A 15,631-nucleotide genomic window follows, 5' to 3' on the forward strand; every position below is an offset into this window, starting at 1 on the left:
CGATGTAGATAATATGAAATACTGCTTCTCAATTCCGCCAGAGTAAAGTCATCCTCCAAATAGAGTCAGTTCTACAGATGAGTATATGGTAACCTGTTGAGCTCCATCCGATATTTTCTAGCCATCAGAGAGCATATACAGTGTATATACCAGAGATCGGAGGGTCCGATCATCAAACGTCACACGATAGTACACCCACTGGATCAGATAAATGAGCTTATGACGAACTTCGGCGACTTGGAACGGATAAATAGTTCCCTGGCGACGTTCTACACGTTTTTACAGACCCACGGTGGCGAGCGGTACTCGACTGGAGTACCGGTGAGCACTTTAGTAAAGTCAGTGGCCGGCCAGACCAAACTCACCATTGATCTAATAGACTTGATCGCCATCCAGGAAATAGTCGGAGAGGATGATATCGCCATTGAAAACAGACTATGGGATGAGGAATCCGATGACAGGGGACGGATGGAGCTCATTCTAGAGTACACTGATGTCAACAAACCTGTGGATAAGAAGCGCAGGACAGAAGCGCAGTTTCAGCTGATTGTCCGCCGACGAGACCGGTTCACCAAGGAGTTCCAGAAGTACAAAAAGTTAAATCCAGATGCCGAATCAAATCTGTACGAGTCAGCAGAGCTCAAAAGACAGCTACTAGAACGAGATGAGGACGCTGTAAATGCCATTGACATTGGCATTAAAACCGACATGAAATTAGTGTCCCAAAGTGTCAAAGAAATGAGCGACAAAAACCAGCTAGTAGCGGAGTACTACACTGAAGTAGTTACCGCAAAGTACGCTGAAACCCAGCAGGGTATCGTCGACGAGCGTTTGTTAAACTGTATTGGCGAATTGGGCATGGAGAAGCTGTTCACCCATCAAGCAATTGCTATAGATGCGGTGGTAAGTCATGGCAAGAACGTTATAGTGACAACCCCAACTGCGTCTGGAAAGTCGCTCGTGTACCAGCTGCCTGTTTTGCATCATTTACTGCAGCCATCTACGAATAACGCCACAGCTCTGTATATATTCCCCACCAAAGCGCTAACACAAGACCAACAGAGGTCGTTTGGCGATCTTAAGCACCTATTTCCCGAGCTTGACGGAGTCGTTGTTAGTACATATGACGGCGATACCCTCGATGAAGACCGGGATCGCATCCGCCGCACGGCGCAGGTTATATTTACAAACCCGGACAAACTCCATGCAAGCGTGCTGCCAAATTGGACCATGTGGAGGAACCTACTCATAAACTTGAAGATTGTGGTTGTGGACGAATTACATGTTTATACGGGCCTGTTTGGAGTCAATGTTGCCATGGTCATGCGGAGATTGCAACGAATCCTGCACCACTTGGGGAACCATGACGTCCAATTTGTGTCCTGCTCGGCTACAATTTCAAACCCTGTTTCCCTAATGAGTACAATTTTTGCCATTGATAGAGAGTCTATCGAATGGGTGAGCGAGGATGGGTCTCCGCATGCCGCCAAGCGCTACCTTGTGTGGAATGCCCCCTTCATGACGCCAAGCGACCCCACTAGCGGCCGAGTTCACGCAGTAACGGAGACTAGCAAGATCCTGTGCCACTTGGTAAAGCACAATGTGCGCACAATTGTATTCTGCAAGCTAAGGAGGTCCGTTGAACTACTAGTACGTAGTGTGCGAGATGCGCTTTCGCAAGAGCTTCCGGAGTACGTGAACAGAGTCGTCGCATATCGTGGCGGCTATACGCCACAGGAACGGCGGCAGATTGAGCGCGATATGCTTAGCGGTGACCTTTTAGTCGTGGTTGCAACCAATGCCTTGGAATTGGGAATTGACATTGGTAGCCTGGACGCTGTCATTTGCTGTGGATTCCCCTTTTCCATGGCCAGTCTTCGCCAGCAGTTTGGACGGGTAGGCAGGCGTACAAGGAACAACCAAGAAGCTCTTGCCATGCTCGTGGGCGGTGGTGATGCTGTGGACCAGTACTACATGAAGAACCCCCGAGAGATCCTTGACGCTCCCTATGGTGAGGCGAATATCCCATTAGAAGAAAGCATTTATGTTTGCGATGGCCATCTTCAGTGTGCTGCATTTGAGCTGGCCATAAACGAGATGGATGAGCCATTCTTTCCTGAGCTAGATGTGTCCCATCTCGTCCAAACGCAAGAGGACGGCTACTACACTTGCAATGACCGATACTTACCGTGGCCGCCGGAAAAGGTCTCTCTTCGTATGTCGAACAACCAGAAGAATGAGACTATAGCTGTGGTTGACACGGGAGCGGATAGAGTAATTGAACTCATTGAGCCCGAGCGGGCTACTTTTAGTTTATATGACGGCGGCATATTTCTGCACCAAGGGAAACCATTTCTGATAGAGGACTTTGATCCGGATAACCGCCTCGCGCGGGTGCGTCGAGTGAATGTCGACTGGACAACCCATTCGCGAGACTTTACTGATGTTGATGCCCTACAGCCGATGGAGAAAACTAAACTTAACGAGCAGATGATTAATTACGGGCCTGTCAAAATCACTTCGATAGTATTTGGGTACTTCAAATTCGATAAGCGACACAAGATTATCGAATCCGTGGAAGTCGATTGCCCACCGTTCACCAGGGACACTAACGGGTGGTGGATTTCGGTTCCCGCTTTGGCTATTCGACTCATAACCGAAAACAAACTCTCGCTTGCGGGCGGTATCCACACGGCGTGCCATGCTGTCATGAACGTTGCTCCAATTATCAACGGCGGGCTGGAGGTTATGAGAACCGAGTGTAAAGCCGCCGAGAAAGAGTTTGCCAAAAAAGTAACAGCCCGTAAGCGGCCCGCGTTGTTGATTTGGTATGACGAGGGAGGGCCAAATGGCGTCTCTCACCGAGCGTTTGGAAGAGCAGTTGAATTGTTCCACGCAGCCATGGATATCGTGGACAATTGCCCGTGTGACCACGGTTGCCCTGAATGCGTTGCTTCGGCAAAATGCAAAGAGCATTCGATTGTAATTTCCAAGCCTGCCGCGAAGATCATTCTCTCTTCTATTTTGAATCTGCCAATTGACGAGGCCGCTATTCCAAAAGGGCCAGAGCCTCACCTCGTTGGCACCAACACAGAAACCATTGTGTATTGACGAACTTAAATAAAACCCTAGCTACCCAGGTATTTTAGGCACAATAGAGAGTAATTTACAACTTCAATGGAGTTAGCCATCAAGGGAGTGCGGAGGGTAACGAATGAAATCAGTGGATTAACGAAAATAACAGACTAGAATGGATGAATCAATTGTAACTTTTCATAGTATAGTCTATCTACCATAATAAATCATTTTGCTGAGATCCCGAGCCGACGCCATTCTGGGTCACAACATAGTTAGTACTTGGCTCGTCAAGGTCAATGAGCGTGCCAAAGCCCTCGTCCGTTGGTTGCGCCGGTCCCTGCATCCCATTCAACGATAGGGTAGACATTTGACCCGCCAGGAGCTGTCCCAGCTGAGCAGGAGCACCGGGCTTTGGTGGCAGAATCGGTCTCTGCTGATCCATTTTCTTTGCCTTGGCTTCCGCTGCCAGTACTCCTTTGCTCTTGGTGCGGGGAGCCAAAGCGGGGCTATTGGGCAGCTGCCTGGGCTTAGCAGTTCGGAATACCTGTTTAATGGGCTTCAAATAAATAGTGGCCAGAGTGCCAATTGCCAGCTCCAGCTCTTCAATGCGGTCGTCGTCCATTCTATCCGAGTCGGTAGATATCTCTGGGAACACGCCCATGACGATCTCTTTCGTGCCCTGGGGGTCTGTGGACAGCAGTCGCCAATACATGTAGGCACGATCACGGAGATCTGGGTTGTCGGACTCTTCGGTGGCCATTTTGAGAATCCGTGCCACGAGCTCCTGACCCTTTGTGGGACGGAGGATGAAAAGTTTGACAACGGCAGTGAGCAGAGCCAGCTGCACCTCGGATGGCTCGTCAAGGAAATTAGCCAAGAAATCTTCCAGCAGATTGTGTGAATTGGCAATGCGGTCTGCATAATGGCCAATAATCCAGATCATGGAGGCCTTTGCCTCTGGCTCGTCAAGCGAGTCCATGTTGTCGCACAGAACGGAAATAACGCTCTCATAGCGGTTCGGGTACCGTCTGAAGATGTTTTTGATGACCACGGTCGTCTCCTGGACGATATAGGAAACCCGGGTAGCCACAAGTTCGAGCAGCGCTTCAATACACGCGTCTGCTGCGCGCTCTATTTTGATGGCCAGCTTGCCAATTGCCCGCACGGCCTTCCTGACCACCTGGACGTCGATCTCAGTGGCACACTCTCTAAACTCTCTGAGCACGACGCGGATATTCGACTCATTAGCCAGCAGGAAGATGATTTCGAGTTTTGCCGACTTGACGTATATCGGGTCGTTATACTTGCAGAAAAACACCTTGACATCGAGCTTAACGAGTTCGGGACGCCCCTGAAGCAGCAAGATGACGTTTCGCAGTGCCAGGTACTGGATCTCTGGCGGCTTTGACAGCAGAATGACAAGCGCTGGACCAATTCTACGGTCAAGCTGCGGGATGGCCTGGGCCACATCTGGCACAAAGTTGCACAGGTAAATTATCAGCCGGATAGCCCCGAGTACCACCGAGGAATTGGCATGCTGGAGCCGTGGCAACACTCTGTCCACGAGCAATGCAGCCTCATTGGCGTCCTGCGGAACAAACGACATGAGCGCGCTCAGGATATATATCTGCGACCACTCGTCGCACTCGGGTAGAATATGAGCCATGTTGAACGCATTACGCCGGTCAATGGAGAGCTGAAGGGCGTCCGTTCGGTCCGTGATATCCTGAAGCGCCGCAAGCGATGCGGCAACGACAATTGGGTTGTTGTCAGAAAGGAGCTCGTTGAGGTCTGTTATCAGGCCCTTGGCCTCGACTACCTTACTGTCGAAGTTCCACAGCTTGGCCACGCTGTACGCCGCTGTCTTACGCACATACGGATCTACGTCCTGCAACAGCCGGTCCGTGAACTCCAGTGCACTTTGAAAGAACTCGTCTACGGGGATCGCCGACATCGTGCGCAGAGCCAGGGCCCGAATCAGCGGGTTCTCATCGCCAATGTCGGTCGACAGAATGGGGATAGCCTCGGCGGCTATCTGGGGCTTCGACTTGGCGTACGTTAGCAGGAACAGGAAGCACATCTTTTTAATGTCAAGATCGTGAATTGCCATGCATGCAAGGATATCCGGGAACAAGCTGATCATCTCGTTGTTGGACATGGTCATGTTGGCGACGACCCTCTTGAGGGCCAGCTTCTTATTCCGGTGGTTCTTGTCCTTCCGGTCGAGGCTCAGCTCTTGCCGGAGCTCGGCGGCTTTGCCCTATTTTCACCCGTTAGCTTAATCCCGAGCCTCTCGAAAGGCTACCTACCCTTGAAAACAACTTCGCGTCGCTCATGGTTGTGGGGGGTGGAAAGTTTGGAGAAATTCAGGAGTCCTCCTCGGGAGACCCCCTCATAATATTGGGACACTCTGCTAGGGTATTAGCGACACTGGATAGAGCCCGCTAAACATATTATATACGGGAATCATTGTTTAACTTCTCCTCTATCCAGTTTAGTCGCATTCTCGGTGGCTTGAGCATCGCGGCATTATAATGCGTGCGGCTTTGTGCGGCTCGTGCGGCTCTAACTGCCGACCACAACATTCGAGGGCCAGCCCTCGAGCTCCCGTAGGTGGGGGCTCTGCCCCCAAACCCCCGATTCAAACCAGATCTCCGAGTAGCGGAGCCCCAGGAGGTTTGGGGGGACTGGTCCCCCCATTGGTGCTACTACGAGGAATTGTGTGTGGCGTAATATATCAAATTTAATAACGAATCAATAAAAAAAGTTAGCATACAGCGAAACCGCTGGCATAGCTGACGCTGCTTTCGCGAGGAGAGTGGACTTTGCCACTCTGGGCATAACCGATCCAATGTAACTTGCCATAGTCCTTACCATCCCCAGCACCGTTCTCAATTGCGGTCTCAATGGTCCGCAAAAGAATCGCTAATGGTCGACGTCCGCAGATAGTGTTGTCCGTCCTCTCCAGATACTCGTGGAACTGGTCATACGAGCCCGTCGAAAGGACGTCCATGCCCTTTCTATCGAGATACTCTATAGACTTGTATATCGGTGTCTGGCCCACTCGGCCTAACTCTCGCACATCTTCTGTATCCTCAGACTCCGTGTACATCATGTAGTCGAACCGCGACCCCCAATGGCAAAAGTCGGTCGAGATGACAAAAGCATTCTCCTCTTCTGCAAAATAAGGGGCTAGGATCTCCGCCAGCTTAGTGTCATCCTTGGGCATGGTGTGTCCAATGAGAATCGGCACAATTGGCTTGATCCCGGACTTGTGTTGTGCGGCCATCTTGTAGATGAATGGCATGTGCATCTCAAAACTGTGTTCATCTTCATCCACTGCCATCGACATCGTCTTGAAGAGGCCCTTGTGCTTCGCCAGTTCCTTGACAGTGTCCGTATCTACAGGAATATCGCCCAGTGGAGTCTCGTACTGGGCGAAGGGAGTCAATCTAGCCCCAGTAAAGTAGACATGATGCGACGGGCCTAGGATGAAGACCCGCTTGATCCGGCTCAGATCCCATGCCTTGTACGTCTCTGCAAGAGTCTGGCCGCAAAATAGATATCCAGCATGGCTATCAAGTTAGCTCAATTCTTCATTTATGGGGGGTCTACTTACGGGCCGACCAGGAACCGTGCCCCAGGCACTGGCAGTTTGGAGTATACTCCGGGCTTCGATTCCGGGACGTTGGTCAGAAACTCCTCCAGTTCGGCATTGAGCCGGCTCTTAGATGCAGTGTACCACGTCCCCGCGTGAGTAGCTCGTCTGGACGCCATCTTGTCGTTTATCGTGAACTGCTTGCTCTTGTGAGATAAGAGTGTGTAGTTGATAGGCACACCGCACTGCAGGCGCGCGCACCCCACGTCATTACGCTCTACCCCGTACCTGATCCTTTACGGAGTGACGATACAATTGAGGCCCAATTGTAGGGCCATTGAAAATCAGTTGGGGACATAATTGCAAATTACTAGATATACGGCCCAAATTACTAGATTTACGGCATATGGTGGTATATTTTAAGTCAAAAATTTAAGAAATGGAACATTGCATATGGCCTCGTATTGAATGTAGACATTAAGGCTGTAAACCCTGTTTGGCTCCGAAAGGCATAATTTAGAGCTGGAATAAATAGTATATCTTGAATAAATAGTATATCTTTGATCATGGAGAGGAAACTTTAGTTAGCCAGGTTATCAGAGTTGCCCTTAGGCAATTCCACAATCATGCTTTGCCGAGTGGGGGAAGAGTATACAGAAAGCTTTCCATCTGTTTCGAAGTATATATTCTTGGAGTACAATATGGGGGGACCAGTCCCCCCAACTAGGGGAGCTCGAGGGTTGGCCCTCGAATATAGTTACAATTCGACATCACGGAATAGTAGGGTGTAGCAGATAAATGTAAGTCAATTGGCTACTTTGAAAACGGAGGTTATGTACCAAGGGTTGAAAGGTAGCGGGGGGTTTGGGGGCAGAGCCCCCTACTACGGGAGCTCGAGGGCTGGCCCTCGAATACGATGTAGTTGTGTCTTTTTGCCAGCAAATGGTCCTTTAAAAAGGCAGATAATTGTAAGTCAATTGACTATTTTGAAAACGGAGGTTATGTACCAGGGGTTAAATATAATACAAAAAAATATGCGTTACTGTAATTATATTAATTTTCGTTCGTTTTTCACACGGTTATAACCGCACCCACCGCTTTTTTAGGAATCTTCCCCGAATACCGGCAATCGATTCAATAGATACAATTTTTGTTTCTTTTCAGACAGATTAAGCCAACTCCTCGCCTTCCTCAGACTCGTACTCATCACCCGAGACCTGTCGCTGCTCGGCAGCAGAGGCCTCCATAAGTCGGTCGAGCTCAGCATCGTCAGTCGCAGTGACGGCCTTTGGCTCCATCTTGACATTGAGGTTACCACCAGCGGAAACAATGGACTCACGGATCTTCTCAATGGCCTTGCCCAGGGTGTCAATGGCACCCGTCTTGTCGAGGGAGACCGAGGTCAGCACAAACAGCGGCGCGGCGACCAGCTTGATCTTGACGGGGACCGCCTCGGTGTGCAGCTCCTCGCCGGCCCGCAGCGCCGACTTGACGGCGTCGACGCCCTCGTAGCCAAAGCACGTGACCTCAATATCGGCCCGCACCTTGACCGGGTTGGGGGTGAGCTTACGCGAGATCTGCTGGATGAGGTCCTTCATGACCTCCTCGTTTGGCGGCGTGATGCCCTCGAACACCGACTCCTGGTTGGTGATGGCGAGCTTGAAGGCGTCGTATGCGTGGCCGTATTTCCTTGACAGCGGCCAGCCAATCGTCTCGTATAGCTTCTCTAGTGCGATCTGGTGTTTCTCGGCGACATGCCGCAGGATGGAGTGCACCGACTTGGACTTGTTGTATCGTTCTTCGCACTTCTGGGCCTCCTCAGGCGACACCCGTCGCTTCGACAGGTCAATGTATCCCTTGTCCCGGTCCACTCGCAGCACCACCACAACCTCGTTACGTCCGACCTTGATCAGCTTCTGAATCGACCGAATTCGTCGTCGCGACAGCTCCGATAGCAGAATCATGCCCTCAATCTCGTCGTACTCCAGCAGCTTGACGTACGCTCCCATATCCGCAATCTCCTTAACATTCACCACGACAAGGTCATCGACCTCGGGGTATTTGTTCTCATAAAACCGACACGTGGATGTGTTTACTTCAGCCATCTTGCGCTTTCTCTATTCGTGGCAAGTCTTTTCTCTCTCTCGTCCACTCTTTTTTTCACGTCGTCGGTTTTTTTTTTCGCCCAACCTGTGAGGCGAGCGGTCAAAGTCACGTGGCAGTTAATTTGCCGTCACGAAAACTCCCAACGTTATTTCACCGCACCTGCGGCGCCCGGGGCCCCCCAACACCCCCTGACGGGAGGAGCTGCCTCGAATACACACTCCACTACCGTGCAATTGGGGGGACCAGTCCCCCCAAACCCCCCTGAAGCTCCGCTGCGCGGAGGTTTTGGCTGATGTGACGGGGGGTTTGGGGGCAGGGCCCCCAACTACGGGAGCTCGAGAGCTGGCCCTCGTAAAGCAAGGCTGCAGCAATGTCGAGGGTCGACATGGCCCCACGTGATTATGCGCGTTAACACCCACATGATAGGATCAGCCCCATGGCACACGAGTTGGAGAGAATTGAACGGCACAGGGCAGTGTTATCGGGCTGGAAGGAGACAGGCACAGAAAGCTAAGCGATGTACCTGGCGATATATGGCATGACTGGCGTAAGGCTGCAAGCTAGTGATGCATGAAAGCTGCAATAGACGCCGGGCTAATGAGGGTGGGTTGCACGTCAGATGTCGTGCGTCTGCGTTCGTATTAACGGTCACAATCGGCGAAATGGTTGTTGAAATGTGACTTCCCCATCTTCTCTCCATGTTTTCCCCTTTTTTTTTTCTAAAGATGCCCTGTCGTATTCTTTTCCCCCCTGGCGTGATCTCGCTTAGTCGGGTATCTCCCAAACAATGTCTTTCCACGGGAGGGCCCGTTGTCTCGCGGGTGCGTTATCGTTGCCCGCATCGCGCGCGCGCGCAAAAAATATTATTTTTTCCGACACAGGGCCCGGGTGGTTGTAGCGCCCAATTCGCGGAGAGAGTGGCCATTTGTTTCCCCAGAGGCAGAACCAACCACCTGCTTTTTAAAGGTGACGAAGGCGACTGGGGTGATTTTTCCCTGCTTTTTTTGATGCCAGCGATCAATTGAAGGAGGCATAGGAGGCGGCTTTTGAATTGACCGGGGTTTTTTTTTAATATTTTCCATTCTCTTTTCTTTAAGGGTTATTGTTTGCAATTTAAGGTTCACAAAGTGAAAATTCGACCATTCAGGCGACCGTAGTGAGACGACTCACTAGAATCAGTTCATTCAGACGACACAGGCGAATATCGCGAGATTATACCGACAGAAGTAGTTTTACCTGTTGAGAAGTGGTTACCAGACGGGCTTGAAGAGAGTTGAAGTGCGATCCAACGCGATCCAGTCGCGAGAGTAAACAAACCAATTATAATACAGCCCGTTTTGGCAACTCATTTAAGTTAGCCGATTCCGGAAGGCTAACTGATTGAGTTGATTCGGCAGGGCATTCCACGATAAGACACGGGGAGGGGCTAAAGAGAAAGAGAGAGAAAAGCTCAACAGGTGATAATAACTCCCTACCTTGACCAGAGTCGTCCAGATCAAAATCAACTATACACAAAACACCCTTTTTGGGGGTTAGTGAGAAACAATGGACTACACTAGTGACGAGGACGAAGTTCCTGTAATCGTTCTCAACGAGAGCGCGGCTGAGCGGCTCGAAAACTCAACAGCCGCCGCTGATGCCGTAGCTGCGGCAGCTACTGCTCTGGCAGATAGCGAAAGACCACGTAGGCGTAGAAAGAAGCGGTCGCCTACTGGAGTCAAGAGAGTATTGGCTCACCACCGGTCGAGCAGACAGCCGTCAATGGCCGCAGTGGAGTTCGAAGAGTTACATCAAGTGAACACGCCGCCCAATTCGAGCTCCAACTCTTCACAAAACGACCACCAGCACCCATCAGCCAACCAGGCAGTGCCTCCGCTCTTTTCGTTCGCCGGTAACCTCTTTGGCAAAGCGCGATCTGTGTTTAATCCGCCCCCTTCTTCTTCCAAGACTCCCCCGCCGAGCCCCGGGTCGGATCACACACACATTCCGCATCAGCACCACCATACGAATCCTACTAGGCAACAACATCACCATAGGAGTGCCACAGCACACATGCCAATAGGGGCGGGTGGGCTCTATACCCATGGCAATTCGTCGTGGCCGACTCTGACTCCGGGAATGCCAGAGCACGAGACCTTCTTTAACGACTACGACCACATTGGGATTGAGCGCCTCGAGTCGGCGCAGCATCACAGCGACATGTTCGAGCCGGCTCCAAAGAAAAAGAAACACAGCAAAAAGAAGCCAAAGACGCTCGGAACCATGCTCCGGTCAATTAATCCGGCCGTGTACGTCGCGACGGTCTCAGTCGGGTTCCTCATTGTGCACCAGCAGGAGCTCATCAAACAGTACATGAGCGAGGTCGTCGCCGTCATGATCAACTGCGTCAATGCATTGACAATTGCGTTCACGGCTTTGGGAGGTATTGTCGTGTCGTGGAAGCTTTTCACGACCATTGGCAGAAGTTACGGTCTAATTGGCGGCGCCGCCGCTGCACCGGCCGCCAAAGCCAATGAGCCGCAGGGGGTGCGGTTTAGCGCCTCACCCGGGTTCGACGACGCCATGGACCGCCACTACGCCGACGACCTCGGGTTCCGCACCAAGTACGCCATGGACGATGGCATGATGCCTCCACAGCGCGCGTCCATGTATGGCCCCACTACCGCCGAGGAGTTTATGATGCGCAATGGCCGGTTCGAGCACGACGACGGATTCGGCAACCCCGTGTCGTACATGGGGCGCCAGCCGCCTCAGCAATTTGACGAGTTCCATATGAACCACATGTTCCCCCATCATCACCAGGGCGGGCGATCCTATTCACAGCCGGCCATTCCTGCCATTCTCAATCCGACTCCACTCTACGGCGGAATGGCCGGTGTCGGCGGTCCCGCCGTCCCCGGTGTGGCTGGCCGCGGAGGACTCCAGTTCGAGGCGCCGCGGCCGTCGCCCATGACTGCTCCGCTGTCGCGCGGCGAGCACTACAACTCGAGCGGCTCATATTTCCCGACGCCAATCGAGCCGCAGATGCCCCTTGGGCTTGGCACTGAGCCGCCGTATGCAACGCCGGCGGGTGGTGCGGCTGTGTCGCCGTCCCCAGTCGACATGAGCCAGCCCATGGCGTTCCCGTCGGCGTTTGGCGGATCCCGAGAAGACTCCGGGTCGCCGCCGCTGCCGGCATTCTCGGCCAAGAACAAGCATTCCAAGGCGTTTATTTCGCCAAAGAAGGTTGTGTTCCAGCGCCAGGAGGCGTCGGTCGTTGGTGAGGACGAGGACAGCGAGCCGCCGTACGCCGTTGACTCGTTCAGCTGCAAGCCCTACGGCCCCCCTCCGAAACGGTATCATGGCGTTAACGTCTAAATTACCCCCCAAAAATGGTTTACGAGTGATGAAAAGACAAAAATTGATCTTGATGAACAGTTTATTATACAGTAATTGGCAAAATAAATAAATAATGCGTCATGATTAGGCAAATGCTGGTCATACCACACACTAGTGGTCAATTTCGTTAGCCTCGACAACTTGTTGATTGTACGAGTAGATTCTTGTAGGATGGATGCTTAGAACTTCTTGTTGGTAAAGTCGATCTCGCCTTCTCGGCACTCAGAGTTCTTGCAGGTGCACTCGTCGGCCTGTCGCTTGCCACAGGTGCAGGAAGCACCCTGGACTGGAGCATTCTCCCGAGTGGCCCGGGCACAGTTGCACTGCTGGGCTGGCTGAGCGCCGCAGGAGCAGGTAGCAGCCTGGGCACACTTGCATACGGCGAGAGAGCAGGTCATTTTGGATATTCGTGAATGTATATAGATACTCGTGAAAGTGTATGTGGAGCTTTGAGATCAATTGATCGAGGACTGTTGGATTGACTATTGGATCTACAGGACGTGGTCGCTTGTATTTATATTAATGAATGAATCAGATCATGTATGAGCGATTATCAAGCACTGCGGCGCATCTCGATGCGATGAGCTCGAATTAGCTCGCTTCTTATTGGCTGAGCCTCCGACACATTTGCCTCGGGCAATTATCTGCACTCTCATTGGCCGAAACTTAATTACACAGCCTCCCATTGGCCCAACTGCGCCGTTCTGCCGAGACAGTGGCACCACTCTTTGTAATAGCCGAATGCCCCAATTTGGGTGTGCGGCTCATGTGGCTTAGCCGGCGACTTAGCCGCAGTGTCCGTCGACAGGCCCGGGCATGTCGTATGGTAGCACAGTGTGTGTTCGAGGGCCAGCCCTCGAGCTCCCGTAGTTGGGGGCTCTGCCCCCAAACCCCCCCGCCATATCAACCAGCTCGGGTATTTGGGTTTTGAAGTGATACCTACCGTATTACCATTATCTTCTAGGTACCCTCAGGTTAGGTAATACCGGTAGTACGTTACTTCACGTACCCTATACATAGTTGTAGATCATTTAGGTAGATTCTTTAGTGTATTATTAATGTTCAATGGAGTAGCTAACAAGTTAGTACCATTAGCAACACGTAATAATTATGTAGTAATGTTCTTAGGTAATGTTGAGAAATCCATCCCACACAGGCCTAGTTGTAGATCTGACAATACGTATAACAAACAGATCACTTAGGGATGAATACTACGGTACATCGATAAGCTCTACACAGGTACAATAGTACGGTAGCAGACTGGTTAAATGGTACTTCCAGATCGACAACGTAATCACACACAATTCATTTGTACATGTGGCTATATCAACACTGCTAATCTGATTATCATTATTGCCACCTGTATTGCTAATCATATTACTACTGCTGGTAATCTGATTTCTTATTCTTACTGTAGTACCGGCTAGCTGGCATGAATAATGGATCTCCTAGTTATGGGTCTAACGGCGAAGCTTGCTAAACCGCATCCATAACTATAGAAATACAACACGCACCAACTATATATCTGGTCCACCGGTTCCACTAAGCCTCAAGCATTTGTAGATATCTGGTATACGGTAGGCATTACCGCTCATGATAGTGATCTCCGCATTTCGCGTAATGTGGGGTCATATGCATCACCAGCTGCACGTCCTGCATATTAACAATGAGCGGAGATGGAGATAAATGGCTATCACCGAATCGACCCTTTACTGTCTACTCTTATTAAGACCGCAATATTCACAACTTATCAAAGGAACCGGTCAAGGCACCCGGTGATCGTAGCGAGATAAAGACAGAGACATTTGGCGGAATTAGCGCGGACCCTTAGGCTGATCGACCTTGTCCCATATAAGGACCCTCGATTACAAATAAGTCCAAATCGATTACTGGATCCCCACAAAAGCTTGCACAACTCAATGTGAAATGCCTGGACGGCTGGTAGGATCAATCGGTGGTACCAGGGGCCTCCTGGCGCTTCCGCCAGAGCTTATCGACATTGTGCTGGAGTACCTGAGCTCGGAGTCCGTGTCAGACGGGCTCTACTCCTATCCGACCGTGATGAATATGTTCCGGCTGAGCCATGTGTGCCGTGCTTTGCGCGAGTATCTTGAAATCCGGCTGTGGCAGAAGATATACATATACAATGGCATCCACTCAAGCCGCATCATTGACGACCGCGGGCTGGTAATTGGCGATTCAACAGCGCGCCAATTCCTGGACTCATGCCCTGAATACATTCTCATGCATATTACGACAATTGTCGTCAAGGAGTATACCGTCCTGGGCGACCCGCTGCGGCGGGTCCTGGACCTCGTAGCACAGAGTCCGGCAATCCGGAAGGTCTCGATTACACGCATAAGCGTAAATCTGGACGCGTACTCGCCACTGGCGGACTTTGTTAGGGACATGGCGAGGCGCAAAGTAACCATTGGGATCCATATCGAGATCCTTGATGACTGTTTTAAGCTCGACTCGCTGTACACCGGCGCGTCGAGCCTATGCATCGAGGGAAGCTCAATGCCCATGTTCCTGCCTGCTTGTCTCCAGAAACTCAAGCTGGCTGTGCGCAGTATGAGAGCAGAAACCTTGGGCGGCCTCCTGAGCAAGTGTCCCCATCTAGTTGACCTCTCGGTGTCCATGCGGCATGTGTTCAACCCGAACAACGTTCAGTGGATCCCCGATTCCGTCCGTAGGCTGACTCTTGAGGATTATGGGTCGATTGATGCTGGAAGGAGGAATGGCGACTGGACCCCGGTGGATTGCATGGCCGACACACTCGAAGTTACTGGCACACTAGGCTACAACCTGCGTGGGCTACGGTTCCCTGAATTGCGCGAATTGAGGCTTGTAGACCCTGACATGTTTCTGGTACGCGAGGGTGACACCCTGCCCTTTGCCGTGTCGCTTGGGCGCATGCTGGAGCGGAGCTTCAAGGTGGACAAGCTCGCGTATGCCTTTGGCACGGTTAGATTCTCTGAGCTAGTTCCAGCGCATATCTGTGCAACGATCAAGACATTTGACTATCGGTGGTACACGATAGACGGGGTTGCCCCGCCCATGCTGAGTGCGCTGAGCCTGTGCCCGAACCTCGAAACGATCGAGGTGTGCTGTGCCTACGAAACTACGGAGGATATGATCATGCTACTCGTTCAGACGCTACTGGAGCAGGAAAACGCTAATGTATCAGTCGAAATGATGCAGCGCGAGAGCAACTACCTGCGCCAGAAGTGCTCTTCTTCGACTAAGCGGGTCGTCGAGTGCATGGGAGGGTGCCACTCACTACGTCATGTCTACCACATAGAAGCTATTTAATTTCCCCCTCCGATCTCCCTGCTTTCTGTCTCTTTTGCAGGTGATCTTTTGTCTTGATCTTCTACAAAGCAGGATCTATGTTTACGGAGTGGAGCCACAGACGGGGTACCAATGTATATCGAGGGCCAGCCCTCGAGCTCCCGTGGCTCCACTTCG

At 51.5% G+C, this 15,631-nt stretch overlaps 7 protein-coding genes across 7 annotated transcripts; 3 read left to right on the plus strand and 4 right to left on the minus strand.

The window, feature by feature from the left end:
- Positions 1-219: 219 nt before the first annotated feature.
- On the plus strand, positions 220-3,111 carry HRQ1 (ATP-dependent 3'-5' DNA helicase; the record flags this gene model as incomplete). Its single annotated transcript, XM_076683377.1, has 1 exon — positions 220-3,111. One exon carries the CDS (start codon positions 220-222, stop codon positions 3,109-3,111), a length of 2,892 nt encoding a protein of 963 aa, XP_076542292.1.
- Positions 3,112-3,289: 178 nt separating this feature from the next.
- Positions 3,290-5,414, minus strand: APL1 (Apl1p; the record flags this gene model as incomplete). The annotated part of the gene is made up of 2 exons (XM_076683378.1): positions 3,290-5,338; positions 5,388-5,414. 2 exons carry the CDS (start codon positions 5,412-5,414, stop codon positions 3,290-3,292), a joined length of 2,076 nt encoding a protein of 691 aa, XP_076542293.1.
- A 431-nt stretch (positions 5,415-5,845) lies between these two features.
- Positions 5,846-6,855, minus strand: MHO1 (Mho1p; the record flags this gene model as incomplete). The annotated part of the gene is made up of 2 exons (XM_076683379.1): positions 5,846-6,653; positions 6,698-6,855. The coding sequence occupies 2 exons, from the start codon at positions 6,853-6,855 to the stop codon at positions 5,846-5,848; spliced, it is 966 nt and encodes a 321-aa protein (XP_076542294.1).
- Positions 6,856-7,845: 990 nt separating this feature from the next.
- SUI2 (translation initiation factor eIF2 subunit alpha) lies at positions 7,846-8,685 on the minus strand (the record flags this gene model as incomplete). Its single annotated transcript, XM_076683380.1, has 1 exon — positions 7,846-8,685. One exon carries the CDS (start codon positions 8,683-8,685, stop codon positions 7,846-7,848), a length of 840 nt encoding a protein of 279 aa, XP_076542295.1.
- Positions 8,686-10,327: 1,642 nt separating this feature from the next.
- Positions 10,328-12,139, plus strand: TRVA0_008S00804 (uncharacterized protein; the record flags this gene model as incomplete). Its single annotated transcript, XM_076683381.1, has 1 exon — positions 10,328-12,139. One exon carries the CDS (start codon positions 10,328-10,330, stop codon positions 12,137-12,139), a length of 1,812 nt encoding a protein of 603 aa, XP_076542296.1.
- A 200-nt stretch (positions 12,140-12,339) lies between these two features.
- TRVA0_008S00826 (uncharacterized protein) lies at positions 12,340-12,558 on the minus strand (the record flags this gene model as incomplete). Its single annotated transcript, XM_076683382.1, has 1 exon — positions 12,340-12,558. The coding sequence occupies one exon, from the start codon at positions 12,556-12,558 to the stop codon at positions 12,340-12,342; it is 219 nt and encodes a 72-aa protein (XP_076542297.1).
- Positions 12,559-14,086: 1,528 nt separating this feature from the next.
- On the plus strand, positions 14,087-15,475 carry TRVA0_008S00848 (uncharacterized protein; the record flags this gene model as incomplete). Its single annotated transcript, XM_076683383.1, has 1 exon — positions 14,087-15,475. One exon carries the CDS (start codon positions 14,087-14,089, stop codon positions 15,473-15,475), a length of 1,389 nt encoding a protein of 462 aa, XP_076542298.1.
- Positions 15,476-15,631: the final 156 nt, after the last annotated feature.

Source organism: Trichomonascus vanleenenianus (assembly GCF_965637985.1).
Source record: "Trichomonascus vanleenenianus strain CLIB 3782 genome assembly, contig: TRVA0_008S, whole genome shotgun sequence".
Lineage (NCBI taxonomy): Eukaryota > Fungi > Ascomycota > Dipodascomycetes > Dipodascales > Trichomonascaceae > Blastobotrys > Blastobotrys vanleenenianus.